Here is a 23,748-nt window from a genome sequence, read left to right on the forward strand (position 1 = left end):
TAGAACAACGTGATTTTACATGAAAACATTGCACTGTACAAAGAAACGGTACAATACTATCGTTTAAAGATTCCTACCAAGAGCTCCGTAACTTTGAGGCCACTTAGCCCGGCTGTATTCCAAACTGGGACTGAAAGCCGAGGTGTTTCTATCAAACGAGTCTCTTCGGGCAGTCGACGAAGCTCCAAGACCAAGACCTGTGAACAGAAAGCAAGACAAAGTTAAAGAACGGATATCCTATAACCGATCTGTGATTTCAAGATAAAGCGATAAAGCTAGAAAGGATAATACATTCAACATGGGTGAGTAAAAAGACAAATGATACGCTCACAAAACATGCAAATATGTATATGTATATATATATATATATGTGTATGTATATTCTCAGTAGTTATGTACAAAAGAATCGAGGACACCACCAACGCCTGAAATAATTGAAAAGAGTAGAGAAAGTCGTTTGAAAAATTCTCTGTTCGTTGGTTAGGGAAAGTGGTACCTGTGCTCTGAAGCTGAGCAGGTGATCCCAGTGCTCCCAGAGGAGAGCCTCCGTATCCTAGAGCCGCTAAACCCGCGGCTAGTCCTGATCCTTGTTGCTGAGCCTGCTGCACCGCGACCGCTTGAGCTTGTGCAGCTACCACTGCTGCAGCACTGCACGCCGCAAGACCTGCACCACAAAAGCCCGCGACCCACACACGCTCTTAGTTATTCAATTAATTAGCCGTACCTTACCAACCTTACACCGTCTATAAAAGCTGTAGTAACAACCACGTGTTTCACAAACAATAATAATAGTAATGGTAATGGTAACAACACATACACAACACGCAACGCTTATCTCCTTTTATCGATACACATTGATTTCTCTATTGAATATGAATTTATATTTAGTCACCAGTGGTTAATACGCGATGTGTAAAATATAAACAAAGTATGTACAGACAAGTTATTTTACGACGTTAATTGTAGCCACTTTTCAAAGTATTGTTGACATATGTGTATGCCATGCATGTACTGTATAAATGTACACAAGGAATGCAGAGTATTTGAACAGCGGTATGTTCGCGGTTAACACTTTGATGATTATTAAGTTTTTACGACATCGCCTTTTTGCTTGGATTTCTGTTTATCGTATTAGGCGATAATTACAGTTTGAGAATTTGTCATTAGAGAATGAGGATCTCGTCAAAGTATTGATGGTGATGAATATTTTTACAAGATACTATGTATAAATACAATTGGAATTGAATCACATGCATTTAAATTATAATATTTTCTATGGGAATGGATTTGTGAATGTAATTGAATTCTTTTTATACATTAAATACATACAGAGTTATTTTATCCACGCATTTTATACATGAAAATTTTTAGCTGTAAACATAAAGCTGTTCGAATACTTTCGCGCACGTTTCATCAGAAAATAAATAACACATATCTACAATGGTGACGAGCAAGTTTGAATATTTAATTACAATGTCCATTATTCTAATTGAATCTTACCCAAACATTCGCCGGGTGTCGCATTACTATGGGACGTCGGTGTCGGCTGTGAATAAAGACTCGGTGGTGGAGGAGCTGGTGGTCCCGGTGGTGGTTGTGACGGAGCTCTGTTTACCAAAACTGGCGCTGGACTGACTAATCTCATGGGGGTTGCTGCGGAGCTCAGACCACGCACCCCTCCCATCACTATGGAACCATTTTGATCGTAATACGCTGGTATCACCTGATATTGGCCTTGAACCTACAAAAAATATTTTTTTATTATTTCAAAACAATATATAATAGAAGTATTAACATCTTCCTATCTGAAGCTGAACTCAAGATACAAAGTAGGCTCCGAATGGAACGAGTTCATTCTATAAATTTCAAGCGAATCGAAGCGATTACTAGCTCATCCCTGTCGGCTAAAACCGTATCTCTCGACAATAGAATTTATTTCGAAACACGTGCGCTGAAAACGACGTCGATGTCTTGCGCGGGGATTCGGGAAACAGACTAATTAGCTGCTTACCGTCTGTGCCAAATTATTTGCAGTGTCTTGGGCGGCGGCTGCCGCCGCTGCAGCCGAGGATGGTGTCAGTGGTCGCCTGGGTGGCGGTGGAGCCGCAGCCTGAGGTGGTGCTTGGGGCAACAATCCGGCTGGATAAACCCATGGCGCGACTCCATAATACTGTGGTACCACTGGAGGTGGTGCTCCAGCTATCAATGCACCGACGTATGGTTCTTGCCCGCTGATCACGGTATAAGGTGCCGTGGGAAAGTTTTGTTGCTGTTGCTGCTGCTGTTGCTGTTGAGCCTGCGATGCGGCCAAGTATTGTTGTTGCTGTTGCTGCTGCTGTTGTTGTAGCAACTGTAGTTGCTGTGGCGTCGCACCTTGCGGCTGACTACGAAACAGTTGCTGCAAACGGACAAGGATAGAAACGTTTAATTTACACGTTGCATTCTTCTAGGTTGCGTGTGAATTTTTTGCTGAAATCATTCTAGACACCCAACGCTCACCGCGCCAGAGACCCGAGTAATTTTAACTTCTCGTTTTTCTTTATTTTTTATTATCGCCAGAGATATTCGATCCACCTGACCCAATACAGACAAAGAGGATCAAACATAATTCTGAAAGAGCTAGAATACAGTTCTGCGACAATTTCTAGAGGGACACTGTCGTTTTCAAATTTTCGACATAATACAAACGTGCGAAAGATTACAAATAACGTCCAGTCGCCATCCATCGTCTCAATTTATTCAACAATGTTCGACCATTTACCTAGGAAACTGGGCAGAATTCCAATCTCTTCGACAGAGATTAAAACGTCGAAATAGAGCGCGACTGATCCAGCGCATTCGTCGAATTCATCCTTCGTGACGAGATACAACAGCGAATAAAACATCGAGTCTAAAAGACGAAAGACACTTTATAAAGGTAGATGAAAATTAATCCGGGCCAGGTTTGAGGATCGAAACCACGTGAGAAAGAAAAAAGAGAAAAAGGTGGAAGCGAGAGTATAGAGGTTGGTAGAATGGAACGGTGTAAAAGCAGCATTAAAATTGACGACTAAGGCCTGGCATGGCCTGGCTTGGCTTGGGTCGACGACCCCCTGCGGACGTTCACCGACAACCGTTCGCCTCTATGTTACACCGGTACTTGTTCTGGACTCTAATTGACCGACAAACGTGGTACGGTTTGACCGTGGCGGGACAAGCATCAAACAGGAGAGAGGGCCAAGTCTGGCCCGGTTTTGTCTTTCTCTTCGTTCGCTTCTTCCTTTGCCTCGAATCACGACAGGCGGTTGCTTACCCGCTCGTCTCAATATCATCCGACATTACTCGATTACTTTGACATTTTAGTAAATTCACGTTCATTCGGTAAAGAAATATTTCAAAAGACAACGACGACACCGACGCGCTAATTGTCAGACAGAGTTACAAATGAATTGCCTTTCGACGGTTAATTCGTCAAGGAAGAGGTACGTTTACCTTTGGATAGGCAATTACCGTGTTGCTCGTTACCGAAGGGGGACCACCTACGACTTTTTTCCTTCCTACCATCATTAACTCTGACCATAAAAATTATCTCTCCGGACCTTTAACGAAGACAACGATCTGGTAAATAAATAGGCATTGTCTGGACAGGTTGTTGGCTTCGCGAGAGCGTAGAAACTTGAACCATTCACGACACGCTCTAGCCCTCTCGAAGCAGCGATGCGTTTCGGGTATTAACCTCTTCCGGAAGTGGCTCGAGCATCAACCAAGGCCACGGTTACGTTTCGTTATTATATTCCATGCGCGAACCTTTCAGCTGGGCCCCTTTTTCCCAACCTCCTTTGCAAGGAAAACCAACAAGAATCTGGCAAATATCGATCATTTAAAAAGAAATATTTTTAATTTCCCAATTGGGAACTGATTGCGATAGAGGGTTAATTCAGTATGATTGAAAGATATGCCAAGCTTAGAAACGCTTTGTCCGCAGAGGCGACGTATTATCTCGTCGAACGACGAGTGCCAGATTACGCTCGCGTATTTATTACGCGTCTATGAGATGATTAATGCAACACCGCTATCTTATCACTGGTTGACCCACGAACACCTCCGTACGGACGTATCTCGAAATGCACCACTCGCCGCTATGATTATATCATTTTATCATTGAATCACGTCGAACGATTAGGTTTCAATTACTTAACGAGGGGAACGTTTTCATCGTACCAAGCTAACGGCTCGATTAACAACAGCTTGACAAAACACAAAGGGGATCATTGGGTCGGTGTGGTGGAAACGGGTCGGCTTGTGTCACGCAGGAAGCAGGAAAGCGAGAAAAGAACGGTTTGAGAGGCCACTCAATTCACGGCACAGTTTTGAATGGAGTTGCAGCAGCAGCCACCATTACCGCAGAAGTCATTAGTGGCCTCGAACAGGAAGAGCTGAAGCGAACGGCTAAATGGAAATCACGGTGATTGCGTTTGAAAAGGGTAGAGAAAGAAAAAAAAAAAAAAAAAAAAAAAAAAAATGGGGTTGAAAAGCGAGGGAACATAGAAAGGAGACAGAGTGAAAAAAAGAAGAGAGACGGAGGCAGGGAGCATTTGATTTTGGCAAGGGTGGATAACAATGCAAACCGGGAACATTGTGGTAGGTGAGAAAAGAGGGACGGCCGTCGCGTCGCCTCGCGTCGGGATAACGTTCGTGGAAAGCAGCACCGTGACTCACTGTTGAATACGTAAGGTTTCCGCCGCCGGCTTACAGATTCGCGGTGCTACAATACCAGCCTATCGATTCCTCGCACTACAACACTCGAGTTGAAGAGGAAATATCTGCCGTTGAGTCGACCGTGACAATCGTTGCCAGATTTGTCGAAAACCCCTCGTCGAATCGTTACACACGCGTCCTTAATCGCTCGCGGCGTTCGATTTTACGCGAACCACCCACGCGGACTGCCTCGTTTCAATTTTCTACGAGTATCTAATTATTCGATTAACAGTCTTGACTTTTTCGATGCGACTCGTTCAACAGTTCGTAGCCGATTGCCGCGTATGTACGAGTCCTGGAAAATGGATCGTTAATTACGATGAACGTGTGCGGTGAAATTGGCGTAAAGACCGAAGTTCGATTACCAACGCGCAAAGCGGTCCACCGCGTAATCAATGATATAAGAAGCATTAAGCAAGAGGTATTCGTTACTAAATCCTTCGCAAAGCGGTCGTGAAAACGGGTTTACCGTGGAACAGGTTCAACGAACTTTCGAGAGTGCTCGTTTGACTTTCAAAACGGCGTGCCACGAATGGTTACTTTAACATTTACTACGCGGCACCCCGTTTCGCCTTTCTTGCGGCTACTACGAACCATCGATCCTTTCGATCGCGTCGAAATTTCGACCGTTTACGTCGGTCGCGACGAAAACACGAGTAGTAGAAATACCGATTCACGCAGCCGCAGTGAAAAATGATGTAGCTGGTAAGACACATTGTAACACGCGTTGATCGCCGCAGTAGAAATAACCGTACGTAGTCAGGCACAGGGTAATGTAGACTTTTAACGAGATTAAAAATGAATTTTTTAATACGATACTTCAATTTAACGCGACCTGTCCTACAATTCCCTGCTCCAATGTGTTCCCAGCGTTAAGCAATATCGTCGAGCAACTTTCTATTTTATGGTCGCAGTTGCAATTGTCAGATCGAGGATAAACGAAAGAAGGCAGACGAAGTGCCGTAGTCTTTTAGGAACATGGCTGTTTTTTTTTTTTTTTTTTTTTTTTCTTCTACCGCTAGTACGATCGACGAAGCTCGCACTTTCGAGAAGGGAAACGGTTTCGTACATTTCGCGATAAACTTTTGTCGTTAATAGCGTTCCCTCGGTTCCGCGTAAACGCCGCGAAAGATCGATTGTAATGCAGACATCAAACACGGGTCTCGAATCGGAGCATGCATCCGCCAGCAGCGTTTTATCGTTTCCCATTGTCACGATCGCGAGAAACTTTGATAACGGCATGGATATCTATACGTGTACCAATGTATCGCGGCCGTGTCTCTCGATAACGCATTTTAGTTTCGCTGACACTACACCACCGCCAAACATTCAATTCTCTATGCGCGTTACGGTTTGACCGGAACAAACGCAAACGTTTGACACATTTATTCCTGTAATCTGATGCTGCGAACCGCGATTCGCTGCTACGAAACGTGTCGATAGATAGTTATCTGGAACAAGAGGTCGTATACATACGAGGCCCGCAATTACTTTAAATCGTTGGATGACTTTGCTCGTCTAAATATCGTTGGCAGAGTATTAATTAATGGACATAGCCATTAACCTTGGCTGCTTGTGGAAACCTTTTTGTCGGTTCAATTTCTTTTTCCACTCTTTTCGTTGCTCGTATGCTTATTTCTACGGAACATGTAATTTCAATTAGCCACCAGTTCTGTTCTAGATCGTTGAATACCCCGCGAGGGTTACTTTCCGTTGACACGATCGATTTTGCAAGGTTGCACAAGCGGAAAGGGTTCAATTGGAAAACGAAACGATCGTACTCTGAATAATTGCTAGTTTCATCTCTAAAGATTCACGCGTCTTTCGAATGCACGATCGATGCTGACGTCACGAAGCTAACTTGAAAATGGGTTGCAAGTATCGAGGCAAGGCACGACGATGTTGGCCTTGTAATGTCACGCGTGTCTCGAGAATTACGTCGTTCGGACAGCTCGGGAGTATTAAACTTTGCCTCTGTGTATCTTTCGTTTTCTCACTTGCTGTTAAGATTTAATTAATCGTTCCAAAAACAGCCTGTCCCGCTGCATCCGTAATTCTTCCCGTTACTATCCTAACGTGGTTGCAAACGGCAACGGCTTACAATCGTGCTGGAGAAACTTTTCGATACGAGCGTGCGGGCACGTGTGCACGTGTGGAGCCAGAAGCTGGAAACATTCGTGCATCTGTGAGCGGTAATGAACGCTGAAACTGGCCGGTAAAACTTTCCGCCAGGCTGAATTGAAGCGAATCTAGATTTCGGCCTGCACATTACCATATCTCCTAGGAGAGCGTTATTATTGATTCTAAGCGGGCAAAGTCGGTTTCAGCGCGGTGCAGCGAGGCTCGAATAACGCGCACACCTCGGCCAAGACGAATTTCCCGTAAAATTTATTAACGTTTCGCCGCGAACAACGCCATTAATTCGCTTTGATTGCCGCGAATTTGAATATCAACCTTGAGCGAAACGTTTCACCGCAAGCCTCGCCACCCCCTTCCGACCGCTATCGAACCGTGGGAAATTTAACCCCTTTCGCGTCTTCCTTAATCGAGAGGGGGGGGGGGGAAGCACTGATATTAACGAAAATTTATACGCGTCACCGGTCGAATCCGAACTTCGCCGACGGAAATCACGATAAGCGGAGGCTCGACGTTTATAAATCGACGATTCTTCGAGCGATAAGCCCGGAAACGGGTAGGAGGGAAAAGAAGAAACAATCGTGGCATAGAAACTGGAAAGTGGAAAATAGAAAATGAAGCGTATCGAGGATGAACCGGAATATTCATGTAACCCGGGTCCTCGTTTCCGTGAAATAAAAAGAGTATACGGGCAAATAGCGGAGAAGCCCGTTACTTAACCGCTTCGGAGCACCGTTAGCTCACCTGACTGCGTGTACGGAATATACAGGGTGTCTTCGAGGCTCGTATTACGTTTCTGCCTTCATCCTCTATTGAAAAGAAAGAGAAAAAAAACATCGCGATTTCCTGCACGATTTTCCAGTCTGAAACCTCTCGATCAAGTTTGAAAAACACTCCAATTATATCACGCGCTATTAATTACTTGAATCGGGTTTTTCAACCGGTTCCCATCTATGCAACACGTTAATTAAATCGAACGATTTTCAATAGGACTACTTGCGCATATCTATTCCGAGTATCATGATCGATCGTTTCCCATTATGGTTTACGATCTCTTTAATTCTGTTTTAATACCGCGTCGGTGGAGATTAACGGTGATCAATGACACTAATATAATTGAACGATTCGAAACAATTAATGCCTTACCTTCGATCGTTCCAGTGGAAATATCAACGTATAGTCGGACAAAGAACGACGCGGATTGTTATATCGTATTATTTTTTTGTAATTTTCCAGCTGAACAATGAGAAAGAATGATCCCTTTTTCTACCTCGTCGGGATTCGAGAACTGGTTCGAGAGCAATCGAGGAACAATTAAGAAAGTATGCAAAAAAAAAAAAACAAGAAAGTCGAAGGAATTATTCGTACCCCGGGGGCGGTGTTCGCCTATATACTATATACACGCGAAGAGGATTCGTGACAGAACGCGGGGAGGATCGAAATTCAGGGATTCATTTCGAGGAAAAAAAGAGGTCAAGGGTCGAGAGGGTGTCCGATTGCAACGACGATTTCCAGGCGTCGATCGCTTCCTGAAATTACTGGTTGCCTCTTTCAGCTATGTGTATTTCGATGCGATACGGTTCGCCATCAAGGTCCGAATTGATCGGCAAAAGTACCGAGAAAACTGGTCTCTTTTCCATGCAGATTTGACCGAGTCACGAACTTGGCCAGTATTCCAGTCCGGTTCTCATTGACCGTAACACGCGTTTACGTTCGTTCCGCGACGTGAAATCGCGTGCAGACACGATTCTCTACGTCTGTGTTTCTCTATCGTACGACTAACTGGGAGAATAATTAATTAATCTGGGAGAAACGATCATATGGCGTGCAATACGATTCGATTCGAACGAAGCGTTATGAATAGGTATTCTACGAATGTTGGACAAATGTTTGCATTGTAATTGGTGTATAAAACGAACACGATATCTGATACCGATTGCTCGGAATTATTTAGAGTTCCTAGAAGGAACTGCTTCGAGTTTTCTAAGAGCTCGCATTCACAGTCTAATTATTCGGTAACAGATAAGAAGTATCTACTTTGTCTATAAACATTGGATGAAAAACAGTAGAGGGGGGAGGAAAAAAGTGTAACGCGAAAATGTTACGTGACGAGGAGGTATCGTTTGCTCCAGATAACGCGACGCTAACTTTCTAAGCGAGCGGAATCCATTCTTTTCGCGGCTTCCCGTGTATAAATCACGGGATCGAAACCGTCCGATGGTTCGATCGTGGAGAACCGCTGGTGTTAATGTTCCATTGGTAGAAACCGGTTCTCCAGACACTGGGAATCGATCGAATTGACCCAAGTCTCTGTTCCTCCTCCTCCTCCTCGTCCTTTGTGTACCGTTCCACAGCCTTCGAATCATTCGAGAGAACTTGATGTTCTTCCTGTCACCCACCGAAGCGATAAGAAATGGAAAGAAAAAAAAAAAAATGATCTGGCAAGGATATACCACCTGTGAACTTACGGTTCCATGTAGGCAGTGAACGTACGCTCGTTCCAAGTTCTTTCTATACGCTCGAGGATTATCCCTCATTGAATTTCTGAAGGGAAACGGTGCAGGTGATCGTCTACGGTTAGAGCTGAACGATTTATAACGAGGTAATCCGTTCATTTGTTTGCATTCAACTGTCTTTCTCCTTTTAAATTCGTAGTTAAATTTAGGTACCTCTGAAAAATTCTGATGGTACAGCATCGAACGATGCAGGATGAGGCTAATTCCTCGTCGAATCTCGACTCTGTACACATCGATACGTCACTTTGTTGTACCGTTAAGCTGAAAGAGACTTCGCGAATCCCAGGCGGAGCAACGATTCATTAACGAGACGTACACGCGTCTCGTTCGTGGGACTATCTATGTTACGAAAAAAAGAAAAAAGAAGAAGAAAAAAAAAAAAGAAACATGCATGTGGAACGGATTCACAATTATATCGAGCCAAGCTACTTCATAGACGCGGAGAGTCTGACTGTCGAAACAATGGCCATTGTAACAGCCTCTATCCGTGGTCCGCGCTCGCACGAACCGCTTTTCCCGTTATAGGCGTTAGCCTACTTGCGAAATTCAATTAAAATAAACTCACCACGTCGTACGATACGCAAGTTTCATTTCGTAGATGACGGGCAACCCTTTGTGTCCGAGGGTTGAAATAAAACTGGATTGCTACATTTTCGCTCTGCCGCCATTTTAAATATTGTTGCGACACCGAGCTGTCGACGAATTTTTTGTTTCCGGTCTCTTAAGACAACCGCGCAATATTCAAATATCGAGGTCTCGCGAACGGACCTATTGAATAATTGTGTATTCGTAATGGAAAGCACAAACATCCCTTAACTTTTCTATTTTCTATCGAAATTTCGTAATTTACTTCTGTTTGTCGAACAAAGAATTGCAAGTTTTAATGCCATGGAAGGGGTTGGGGAAGGGTGAAATGTGGACAGGAAGGAAGTGAGAGAGGGAGATAGGAAAGTAAACTCGCGTGATAAGGGTTGAAGCCACACCTTGATACCAGATACCATGGTTCGTGGTAGCTTTTAGCCAAATGACGCGGATTTTATTATTGGATGGCCTTTAAGGGTGCGGCAGTCTAATGGACCGTTAACCAGCCCCACCTTCCTCACGTGTTCTTTTTTCTTCACGCGACACCCGTTATGCGTCACACTGAAACACGGATCGACCTCTGACACGCGAGTCTCGTTAACGCTATAATTTACTAATTTTTATCAAACGACTGACACGGCTGATCCTAGACACAGCGTTTGAATAAAAATCCATCCATCAATCCCCGAATTCCGTGCAATCAGCTAAGTATTTCATTTCATCGGATCAGCGATCGGATAAAAATCGAATCCGTGAAAGATCGCTGGTGAAAGCGTGTCGACGGAAGTTCCACTACCCAACGATCATTCAACAAAACAGAGCGCCAAAAATATTGGAATTCTTGGGAATAATTAGAAAAAGTTCAGTACGAAAGGGTACAAGAAAGCGTGTCGCTGTTGGGAAACTCGATTATGAAGAGCAGAATAATTTTCTATTAGAAAATAGTTGAATTATTTACAAACAACCAGAAACGTAGTCCGCTTAAAACCAGCAGCAGAACGGTGTGCTACTTTAAAGTACTTGTTAACGGTTAAGTGACGTTCAACGCTGAAATGGGCGAATCGAAACGTTCGATATATCGGATATTCCAACTTTTCGCATGGAAAAAGCTTCGACAGCTCTTCGTTGCCATTTCTATTCAAATCTCTGTCGCCAGTGGTCCCTCTAAGATTTCTGCACTCGATCGAGAAAGAGTACCCTTCATGCAAATCGAGCACCTGCTTCTACCTTGAGTGTTCGAAAAGTTTTACAAATCATTTCAACCATACTCGGCGCGTTTATATTTAGGAGACATATTTTTTTTCCCCAAGAGCCCCGTATACGCCTGTCGCGGTGCAAAGTAGATTTATAAAATCGAAAAGGATTAAAGCATCGACGCGCTAAAGAAAGCGTACAAGTGCCGAAAATATTTCACAGCTAATTACGCAAAGTCCTCCGTCCACGCTGTGTCAATCGACTTTTTCCCTTTCATTCATCTAACAATTGTAAATGAATTACATCTACCCCTTTTCATAGACAGGACGAGTTTGTCGAGAACATTTGCCAAAGGAAACGAAGCGGTATAGGAAAGAGGTAAGCAAGCCAATTAGGTTTATTAAGGGAAGAGAAATCGGCGTGGGCGTCGGGAACGGGAACGTTAGGAGGCGAGGGAGGTAGGTCTCTCATTGCGGCGTCGCCGATTTTATTAGACCGTTATCGTATACCAGACGGAATATTTGCCTTCGTTTCGCCACTTTGTCGTACCGCAATTGTGATCGACCTTCTGCGCTGTTCAAGCGCGAGTTATACGCACACGTGTCATCTGCATATACACGTGGCGCATACGTTATGAATTTTCCAACTGGAAGGTCGCAACAAAGTCGCCTTCGCGATAGCCGATTTATCAGATAATGGTCAACGATGATCGGATAAGCCGGCGAATGGATTGAAAAAGAGCGGAGAAATATATTTCATCCGAGTCGATGCAACCGACGCGACGTATCAATATTTGCCGATGCACGATTACGTTTCTTAGATACACTCGAAGAGATATCGTCGATCCTACTGTGTACACTCAATTTATCTTCAGGATATAATCTGAATGCAATCACTTTTTTTACGTTTTCCTATCAAATTGGCTACACTTTCAAGTATTCGGCAAAGAAAATACATTTCCACCGAGAGGAATGTTCACCAGGCCTTGTGCTTCTGTCGTAGAGCACGATACCGGTGGAGTATATGTTTGAAAAACAATGGCTCGCGTAAAGCCAGACGATCGTAAGACAGTGTCTAGGTGAGCTTTGTGTTTCTATACGTTTGCTTTCATACAGATTTCTATGTAGACGAACGACGTAACTGTGTAGGCGTTAGTCTACACGAAGAAGTGCAATCAGGGCTCACAAAGGTTGTAGCATTTCATAAAGGTCACATCCAGAACCCCTATCTCCCTGGGGGTGTATTAAAATCAAAACCTCCCTCCACACCGCCTAGCCTCGACTATCTCTCTTCTTCCACCCCATCTTCCTCTACATTAACGGTTCTTCCACGTGTCTATTTGTCGCTTATTTATTTTTTTTTTCTTTTTCCCTCCATCATACGAACACCCGACCGTTCCCATACGTCTAGCTTCCGTTCAGAACCGATTCGCTTGTACGATTACAGAACCATCGATTACCGTTTTGGTCGAGTTAACGAGTTCCCCGGATGTTATCTTTCACCATCGACTTCTGCGAGTTTTTCTAGACGACAAACGCGATGGGAATAAAATTTTAACATTTTCACGCTAACGTCGCGTACCGATGGATGAAACTCAACGAACAATCGCGGTTTTCGATGATTCCGCTGTTTTCTAGAATTTATGATACCGTCAGTGGTGGAAGGAAAAACGAGTATAATCATGCGGTAGATAAAAGCGGAGAACGGGAAAGGAAGCGACGAGGAAATTGTGTTTCGACGAACGAACGGCTCGAAAACGCTTCGAGACAACGGTACTTCCGCGGTTATAAACTGTTGCTTGACCGTTAAGTTGACTCTTTCCTCTCGTTCGGAGACCCGGTTCTCTTTCTTCTCTTCTCATAACCCACCTACCAAAGCCGGTAAGAATTATTTTCATAACAGCAGGGCATCGTGGAAATAAAAATAAACGAAAGAAAGGCAGGAAAGGAAGAGTAGCCGAGGTAGTAGACTGGGGTAATCGACTCGTGAAATCAAGCTGGCTCGCGATTCTCTAGGTTTATTTAACCAATCCGTTGCTCAAACGATTACGTAACACCGGCTCCCAAAATCTCATCAATATTCCTAACGCGGGACGAGTCAATATACCATTCGGAGAGATAGAAATTTAATTTTCTTTCCTTTTACGAAAGAACCTTTCGCCTTATTACCTCGATCTCAAGGCGAACTTATGTATCTCTTTTTCTATCCGTCGCTTCGACAACTCTGCTTATAAACTTTCGTCGAACAAGTTTCCAATGGAATTCCTCTGTCGAGCGTTAATAGAGCCCGGGCTAGGAAAGAAATCCGCGCCAGCCGTTGTCGAATTCACGGGGAACCGAAAGAGATGCTGGAATTTTAAGATTAACGTTCCCTGATAAATGGGCCAACGCGTGAAACACGAAATATGGACCCTGACCGTTCTGAATCGACTGACAGTCGAGAGTATATTAATCACGTTACACTGTTGATTGTAGATTGAATAAACGAAAACCGGCTTCGCAAGAGCTCACGTAATACCTATCATCGTGCGAACAGCGAGGTGAGCGAAACGCGTGCGAGCTTTGCAAGGAAAACGATCAAATTTCACGTGTAGTCTGCAATTCGCGCATCACCGAGAACCTTGATCAGACACGTCAATGTCACAGGTTCAACAGTGTCATTCTCGGTCACGATACTTAATGATTCATGACTGTTTAGTTTAAGAGACGATACACCGAGATATCGGGTGACGATGGACTCGTTGCTTGAAAAAATCGCGATGGTTTAGAGCAGGGATCATCGAAGGGGTCGATAAGAGAATTAGCAAATTTTTAGGGGTCAATGATCAAATATGTTTGGCGGCTCCTTTACCTTCTGAAATACCATCTCTGTCCTGTTCTAGATAGAACTATTTGCTCTAGTTAAAATTTACCGAGCATTTTGTATTCATCTCTCGATTTCGTATTTATCTTCATCGATAAAGCGTTAGGCTAGCGAGCAGTAACGATTATTAATCGTGCCAGCGTGAAATGTATTTAGCCTGAACCGTCTATGCATGATTTTCTTCCAAACACAGCGGACAAGAGAGAAGGAGAGAGAAGAGAGGACGGAAGAGGCGGCTTCCGGAGTGAAAAAAAGGCCAGCAGCGGAAATTCGTCGCGATAAGAATAATCGAGTCCTACTAAACATCGAGCAGAAGAGATCCGTTTCTACTGACGATAGAACTCGTTAGGAAATTATACGCTGCTGTAATTAATCAACATTTTATTTATTAAACGCGTAACACAATATAAGCGGTTAACCGAGAAACGCTGAGAACCGCTGATGTAATTGTTTAAAAGATATAGCATAATTGGATAAGTCAATTCAGAATTTAATCCCGTTCCCATCCAACGAACCCATTCGAGATTCCGAGTAATCCCGAATTGAATTTCAACCGCGATCGCACGCTAAAAATCTCCCTCTACGATATTCGATTACACGACCTCGACCAGCCTCGTTAAGGGTCCAATGGATCTCCGGTACAAGAAAATTTCATATATTTTTTAATACAACTATCGCATGGAAATGGAAAATACTGTTAAGTAAACGAAGAATGGAAAGGTAGAAGTTGAAATACATGTCAAACTACAGTTTTATCTCAGTACCGTTATCTTTAGGTCGATGACAGCAGCGGTTCCAGCCTTTATAGCGTTGCGAATTCCGAAAAATTTGCACAGTTCATTCTCGGATGACGATGGTTCCTGTATATATATATCTCTCTCTCTCTTCCTCGTGATAGGAAGAAGAAGAAGAAGAAGTAGAAGAAGTCAACGTGAGAGCAGAAACGCGAAGCGCTATCTCATCGTGGCCGTCTACTCAGCGGTAATGCGAGACCTCCATGGTAATAAGAGACGACCTGGTAATTATTACATTCCCTACGTGAGACGTACGTAAGGTAAGAGGTAATATTCAACGCGCAAGATGGAAGGAAGTGACGCGCCACAGGGGCACGCTACGTGAATTATTATCACGTCCCTAAACGACGCGCCGCTAGAAAAGGAAAAAAAAAAAAAAAAAAATAACTGTCAGCTTTATCTCCTAATTAATCATAATTTATAATCACGTTGCTTGATAACCGGCAATCATTTACACGCGATCTAAACACCAAGGTTCTTGCGATGAGAAACGGTAGCATCGTCGTTCAAACCAGTATTTTACGAGCAAATCGATTCACGCTCTCATATTTTATACCATTTCTACGCGTTAAATAGAAATTCTAGGGGACACTAGCGTAGTTATTAGCGGAAGAGTAAAATCTTTAAGGTGACCGGTAACAGTAGAAACGCTCGTTTCTAGTCAGACACAGGATATTTTATTTTATTCAGGATCTACTGGAATGAAAACGTCTAAATATTCTTCTCTGTTTTTAATGTTTTATGAAATGTTTAAAACGCGACTCGAATAGTTTAAATAGGAAAAGACCGTTTTAAAAGAGAACGAAGAACAAGACACGTTACACGACTCTGTCTTTTCGAGAAGTTGGTTTAACAATCAGCGCGAGTAAAAGTTACACATTTCTGTCCGTTTACCTGGTGCTTCTCTGTCAAATAAAAACAACGCGGTTTCCTTCAATTCGCGAAGAGGCAGAGCTAAAGGAAATAATGTTAATTAGCGTACGAGTACTCGGTCGGAGAGTTCATCGTCGCGGTTTACTTGAAAATTCTCTGAATAAAAGTCCCATTTTTCTGGCGGCGGCTCATCGTCGAGCTATTTGCACGACGCTTCACGTACGTTCCACGTTTCTCTCTGTCCATACTTTCAACGCGACCGCTATGAAAAGAGACTGCCACGTCGAACCACGTAGATTTCACCGTACCATGAATCCGAGAAACAGTACCAGTTTATACAGGGTGTTACAGAAACGACGTAACAAAAATTACTAACCCTTCCCCGATGTAAACTTATTTCGGAAACACCGTGTACGTTGATATAAAATTCTACGATACGATAGAACGGCTGAAAGTGCAGCCTTGAAATTCACGGCAAATCTGTCGTATGAATAATAAAACAACCAGCCGTGGAAACACGCGTCCTCTCTTTCTCTGGTTATTTCACTTTCCCGACCCGCTTGATGGAAATAATCCTCTTTCATCGGCTCGTTTCATATTTTCTTCGGCGAGTAAAGACGCGAACGAAACGTCGTCGAATCGAAGAGGAAGAAACCGATCGGAAGTTCGACCGACTTATCGAGCTCTAGAATCGTTCGAATACTTTTCCTTTTATAGCGATAGCTCGGCATCGATCGTTGAATACGCTCGAGATTCAACGAGCAACGCGGGCTCGTTCGATGTTTAAAACATTCTTCGAGCGATAGTAGTCCGGGGGGCCGATAAAATAGCGGGAGGAACGGTCGAGAAAGGAGGATCGATCGATCGTGGAGCAAGTGGAAACACATTTTCGCGGGGAAAAGCAAAGCCTTGCCGAGATAAGAAGGCGGGAAACGCGCGTTGAAAAGCTGCCGTGTAACCGCGTGGGTGACACAGCTGCTTTTCTGACTAGTCGATGCGGACACAATGCACCATAGAAATCGCTAGATATGCATCTATGAGATGCTACCGTTCCGCAGGAAAATGCAACTAACGAGATACCGTGAGCTCCGACCTCTTTTCAGTATTAAAAAAAAAACAAAAAAAAAAAAAAAAAAAGAAATAACTAGTTTGCAAACACGCTAACAAACTTTATTAGTTAATGGTAGATGGAAACTTTGCAGCTGAATTTCTCCCTTACTTACGAAAGTTCCGCGTTGTGACTTTACAGAATTATTCATTTTCAAGCCACCTCCACGAGCGAATTATTTTAGATCAAGTCCAGTGATATTCCATACGAGCCTATCGATTTATGGAAAAGAAGCGTGGTAAAAAGGGCACGTTTGTAACACTTTTTTTTTTTCTTCTTCTTTTTAAGGTCATTTCTTACGGCACTAGTAGCCGGCAGCGATGTACTCTGCATCAGCAGGGTGAAGCGAGGGTGAAACTTTGAAATCACACACGGAAGCCAGATTTTCACGCGTTGAAAGTGCCACGTTTCACGCGGCCAATCGAACATGTTGACATTGGCAGTCGCCGCGTAAATCCTGCGCCACGCGTATAAATAGACCTTCCTCTCGTTTGCAAAAGGAAAGGTCGTTTTACTGAATGCACCACGAGTTGCACCTCCTCGTCAACCGGATAAAGCTTGAAAAGGTGGATGCCTCGATGCGACTTAACCGGTGAGCTACGAGAAAATGCGGTTCGCCTCGCTTCCACCGATTCGGATCGTCTGTCGATTCAAACGGAATTTCCGTAAACTTTCTAACGAAACGAAGAAATTTTTTCTTTTCTTACGAAGATAGAAAATAATTAACCGTGGGCAATTAGTTGAACGCGTCGAGATCGACGATTATTTCGTAAGGTCGTAAATCTGTCGCAATTTTAAAAGCAAAGATTGTGAAATTTTGCAATCGAGGGTGATGTTAATATTAATCGAGATTTACATCGAGATATTGTTTTTACTCTGGCATAGGCGGGAACTGAAAGGCTTGTCTTGAGAACTGCTCGGAGTTCCGGGTGTCCGAGGCAAGAAGCAAAGCAAGCGGTTTATGCAATAGCAACGGTATCGAAGGAGGGCGGAAGGGAGGTGGAAAAGGGGCTCGAGAAGCCCTCCGCTGTGTTCTTAGCATTCCATCGAGAATCGTGGCTCGTGGTTAGACTAACTACCGAAGCAAAATGGTACCCGCCGGTCGAAGAAGAGAGCTTTGAAAGACGACGAAAGCAAGCGGTGAACCTACTGCTTTCCAGCATACCCCATTGACGCCGTTAAACACCATAGACTTTGATAGATTCGAGGAATTCGATTGCCTTTTAATCCTTTCACTAGGAAACCCTTACACGGAGCACGTACACCGTCGGTACAAGTAGAGCTAGAAGGGTTTCATGGTTCCAAGTAAATCGTAATGGTAGAATAACCTTTTATCGCGCGATACTTTGAAGATACCGCAAGATGTTGTTTAGTAATTAAAACGAAGAATTAACGAGGCAAAATACGCCGCAAAGTAATTTTCATCGCATCAAAGTACGATGATAAATGATAAAAATTTCGTATCGAGCCGCGTCACCGTGCGTGAAAATGGTCGTGCTCGGTCTCTGCGATAATTAAATTTTCCAGCTTCGAAGAAAGATGAAAAGAGGCGGAAGGATCATCGTCCACCGGTAGTAGACGCAACTCGGGGACCAGTTAGAAAGAATATAACTTTTCCGTACAATGGGGTAAACGTAAATCGAGCGTGAGGCCAACGAATGAACGCGCGCACACGCGTGGAGGGATGGGGTGTTAATTTAATTTCACCCGGTTCATTTGTTTTCTAGCCGCGTTAGCATGCGCTAACTTCAATCCCGCGAAACTTTAAATCGGATTTCGAAACCGGTGAATCGAAGACGCGTTCCCTGGAACGTGTATACTTTTTAATAAAAACATTATCTTCATTTACACGCCACCGATTCATTAGCTAAATAAAAAATTGTCATCGTTTAATGGCCGGTTGTTTGTGATAATTCTTATCCGAAACTCTACTTCTAGATGTTAACGATTCAGATATCCACCCTGTTCTACGCAGGTTCTTCTGTACAGATTAGGATCTAGAAATGCTTGGCGTGCTAGCTAAAGCACGGCTAGTCGCGTTCAAGGTGGGGCAATAATTAGATTTTCAGGGACGAAAGAAGCCAAGAACGAAGTAGGTTTCATATTTCGTCTACTCGAGGCAACTCGGTAGACGAGCAATCGTGGACAAGCGTACAAAAAGAAGCGAAGCAGTCTATTTCGTGACAACGACAATAATTTTCTTTCCTTCCGTTCGCTTCTCCTAGGAGACAGCAGGCTGAGAGAATGATTATGAAAGGCGTAGAGGAAAATCATTATCGTGTGCATCGCCGAGAGAAAGAGCCAGCCGGTGTGATAATTAAATTTCCATAGACGAAGACCACGGGTGAAAAGGTGAAAAGGGAGAACACACTGTTGGCGGATAGTAGAAACGTGTTAAACCTGCAGTTATGCTAAACTATTACACGATCGTGATTTTCGTCCCTTGCGAATTCAAATTGCGGTACGCCATGAATACGTTCTACCAGCTTCGCAAGATTTCTTTTGTTTCTCATAGAATATTCGAACGAATATTGGAAAGATACACAAAGGGAGGAAAAATTTCTAATTATACAATAGTTATTCTAACCCCCTTTCGCATTGTCTTCGCCAAATATTTGAAACGAAGCCAGCTACTACCATTAATAGTATAATCTCCAAAATCTTCACCTAACTTCTCCACAGAGCATTCACAAAGATCCCTACTCGTGTAAGCAGTTCTTAGTGTATACACTCGAGAATCATCCCTCCCCAATGTTGGGAACGAAATTTACAGGCAACAATCTACAGACATTCCCACTAAGGGTGTAATTTTCAAACTCTCCGCCTGACCTCGCCGTAAACTCGAAAAGGGATCTCAACTCGTGAACGTACAAACGGATATTGCTGTGGACGCTTAAGAATTAAGCAGATATTCAATTAGAAACGGTCGAGTATAAAATAAAAGAAATAGAGGGAAGAACGAGTGATTAGTTAATTTCGAGTGTAATTTCATTGTCAGGACACGTTCGAGAGTACCAGCCGCATGTCGAAAGTATGGAGGAACAACATTAGCATATCGCGTGTGCTTTCACCCCGGTACGAAGGGTTATCAAAGACACTCGGTGCAATTCTGGCACGATACGCGTGCACGAGGTGGGATTTGTCAAAATGCCAATCGTAAAGGAGGGAACGATAAGAAGCCGCGCGTCGAGGGGTTGTCAAAGAAATTGCATAATCAAAGCTAATATCCCGGAACGATACGAAAATTATCGAGTTGCAAAACTCGTGCTCGAGTGGATCCGACACAGGACACGGGCTATCTAATCACCGGTACGTTATCGATCCTTGCCCACTTCCGTTTCGAAAGATTTCGCCTATAGTTCGAAAGCGACCAGTCATTCGAGTACTGTCTTTAATACAGTCATTTAGAAAGCACAAGTACGAATTTCATGCAACGAACGGAGAAAGCGATGCAGCTATTCAAGCGCAATCGGGCCGCATCTGTTTCAACCCTTTCACTACGACGTCGAGGCTCTATAATGGTCGCTAAAAGTTGATTACTAATTCGTTTATTACTTGTTTTCAGGCTACCCGGGAAAATTTCTATCCTATTAAGGACTGATAGTAATTTAGCATCCCGGTTGCTAATTAAATACCTACTCTAACTTTAATTAATATCGAATTTTCGAAGGGTTGCTACTTTGATATAACGAATGGTTAGAATTTCTTTCTCGTTAGGTACAGGTAAAACACGTTGTTTTCTATGCTGCGTAACCCAACGAATGAAAGAAGAGAAGATTCGACCGCAAATCAGTCGATGTTCAGCGACACGTTTCTTCGCGCTGAAAAATACTCTTCGCGTTCCGATTACCGTTAACACAGGACACCCTCTCGTCGTATTTTCCTCGTCGACGAGAATTTTCCCGAGGGAAAATTGCTTCTCAGATGTCGCCACAGACGCGGTTTCTTAATTCACCCTTGGGAAAGAATGGAACGAGAAACGATTCAAAGGGGAAGACTGTGAAACGTTCGATAATTAACAGAGGAAAAAAGAGAACTAGTACAGAAACTGTATCTATTTGTTAGTATTCTACCGTTGATCGTACAACGAATGCTTCTTTCTCCTCTTTTGTCACTTTTACAAACTCTAATCCACGCCCAAGCACGAGCTTCAAATTTTAGTCGATCACGAAGCGACTCCGTGGAATACTAATCGCCTGTAGATCCTTCGTGTAAACGAGCCCAGGTTGTTCATTTTCTCTCTCTCTCTCTCTCTCTCTCTCTCTCTCTCTCTCTCTCTTTTTTTTTTCGTTTTCTTCGTGTTCCAAACCGGCAAGGACGTCGTTAAAAAGTCTTACGAAGCAGAAATCCGGTTACGTATTGTACGAAGCGCGAAATTTTCGCGTGCAATTTTTGTGGATCGCGTTTCGTGCCTAGAAGCACTACCAATGAGTTTCTCGGGCATTAATTCGATTCGCTGGTGGCGAGGCTTTATAAATGCGGCAATTAATAATACACGCTTTCAAGGTTCTTAGTTCATCCGGTAGCAGTCTTAATTAGCGGCCATCAATTAAACCATTCGGGGGGGGGCCAATTTTTTTATTATTTGTCTACCGGTTTCGAATAAATCGATAGCCTCGTAATTAACATAAAGGGTAATTCTGTCAACTGGGCCAAATTACGGTCCGAATACGGTATACAGTGATGTAGAACCCAGGCGTAAGATGAGAAAAAAAAAAAAAAAAAGGGTGGAATTTATCGAGAAACACGAGCATCCTCGTTTCGTTCTCTTTTTGTCTAACATCGATAACGGAACTCTCGTTTATTTATACGAAGAATGATAACCACAGGATGGAATATATTCCCGTCTGTTTATCGGAGATGCGGTGGTTCTTAAATCAGGACGCGTGTTACTCGAGGTTAAAGCAGGTTACTCGATTATATCTGCTCGGCTGTGTCTAGAGAGTAGGGGGTCCGTATGCGCATATGCACGTTCCTGACCTAATATACAGTTGGTATACGCGGAACCACCATACACACACACACACACACACACACACACACGCTTACGGCCCTATTTAACGGGAAAACTTTAACGCTTAAATAGCGTAACTTTCTATTGGGTGTTTCATGAAAATAGCGTGTAACGTATAGCAATAGCCACCGTCGAGTTAAACCGTTCGGAAAGTGGACGTAACGATCCTTCTCTCTTTCGTTTTATTAGGTCCCGCGGAGAAGAAAATCAATCGAGATTAACACACGTACGGTGGGTGTTGATTAAAGAAAACGATATACGGCTGCTTTCAACGTTTCCCACCACATTCTAATCTCAATGAAAACCTACGGGGCGTAAAGAATGCCTCGATTCATTGTGTTAACCGGTTCTCCGCCAATGAGGTACATATACGTCGTGAAAAGGTCATTATTAGCCTCCGGACTAACGAACCGAGAGGTTTAGAAAATTATATTTAGACCCTATTTTACCCTCATTTTCTTTTCCTATTTAACATCATCGAACCGCGCAAAGCCAGTAGAAAAGGATACGTTCGCGATCCAAACGCAAACATATAAATAACATTCTGATGGCTCGACAAAGTTCCGCGAGAATCTTCAATGAACGTTTTTGTCTGATGCCAACTGATGAGTGCATCGTCCAGGAATCCTAACGCTTATAAATATCATCGGTGCGTCGTTCGGAGCAGGTATCTGGATAAATGCGACCGTGGCTACCGTAAACCCACCCCCGCATAGATCATTCTACTCAAGGATTTAGGACCGTTGCAGAACAGATGACTTTTCTCATCGCCATTTCCCATCGGTCACCCGTACACGTCAACGAACGCGATTATCTCGTATTTCTTCGATAAACAATTGAACGTGACTCGTAATAAATAAACGTTGCGAATATAACGATGTCTGATTCGTTACGATTCCGTATCATCGCACGATAATCGGACGATTTAGCGAGTGACGCGCGATTATTGCGATACCGTTTTATCAATTGTGACATCGTAACGGGATCGCACGCTAGTGTTCATTGTACAATTAACCCTTTCGTTACTCAATCGACAAGTACTCGTACTGTAATAACGGTGATACGTCTGTCGACTGTGGTAATCGGAGTTGAAAATTTTCTTAAATTCTAACACGATGTCGAATATAGAATTCGTTTGGGCCGCACATCGGCCTTGGAAGTAGATCGAGTGGGGGGGTTAAAACGCACAGTGGATGATGTCCGTACCTTGTCAGCCGCGAGTCGGGCGACCAGGGCCTCCTTTAAGGGGCCCAGCCAGTGGTGTGCCCCGACGAAACGCTTGTTCAGCAATTTCGTATGGGGAGCAGCCTGGGCATATACGGTCTCCAGTTCGAGCACCACCATATTTCCAGGCCCGCTGCTGAGATTCCCTCCTCCTCTTCTTCTTATCCCCTAATCCTTCCCGTTCAACCAACAACGGACAGGAGTTCGCGAGATGCCTAGCATTTATTATCCTATGTCCACTAGAATCCTTTTCACGTATACTCTGGCTACGATATAATATAGAAACACACATATACACGATATAGGAACCGTCAGCTATCTCCTCAGTATCCTCGAGTTATATTCAACAGTAGCTACACTCGAATCTCATGGTTCTGAATGTCACCTAGTTCGATCAACGAACGAAGAATCGACGGGATTGCACGTTGTACCAGTACGGACATACTTTTCGTCAACGTCGAACGAATATTTCACGATAAACACGCGGGACCACGTGGTGTTCCCTGTTATATTTTCCTTGCACACACTCCCGGATTGCACACTGCGTTGAACGACACCGCACTACGTCTGGAGAAAAACTTTCAGAGAAAAGAACTCTCCCACGAGAAGGCACACGGTTTCTTTGAAGGACTTAAACACGGAAGACCAGTCGGGCACACTTTCGAGGTAGGGATGATAGTGTTTCTGTCAACGAACACGCGCGACTTG

General features: G+C 43.6%; 1 protein-coding gene across 3 annotated transcripts in view; it reads right to left on the bottom strand.

The window, feature by feature from the left end:
* pum (pumilio) overlaps nt 1-23,748 on the bottom strand; it is a 63,124-nt gene that overhangs the window by 8,919 nt on the left and 30,457 nt on the right. For 2 of the 3 annotated variants that reach the window (XM_034333849.2, XM_034333851.2), the window contains 4 exons: nt 2,012-2,398; nt 1,501-1,741; nt 497-664; nt 78-197 (listed from right to left, as the gene is read on the bottom strand). In XM_034333849.2, coding sequence (XP_034189740.1) covers nt 78-197; nt 497-664; nt 1,501-1,741; nt 2,012-2,398 — 916 coding nt within the window. The remainder of the gene's footprint in view (nt 1-77; nt 198-496; nt 665-1,500; nt 1,742-2,011; nt 2,399-23,748) is intronic. The other variant, XM_034333850.2, reaches the window with a different exon arrangement.

The sequence above is a fragment of the Osmia lignaria genome, chromosome 2 (assembly GCF_051020975.1).
Source record: "Osmia lignaria lignaria isolate PbOS001 chromosome 2, iyOsmLign1, whole genome shotgun sequence".
Classification (NCBI taxonomy): Eukaryota; Metazoa; Arthropoda; class Insecta; order Hymenoptera; family Megachilidae; genus Osmia; species Osmia lignaria.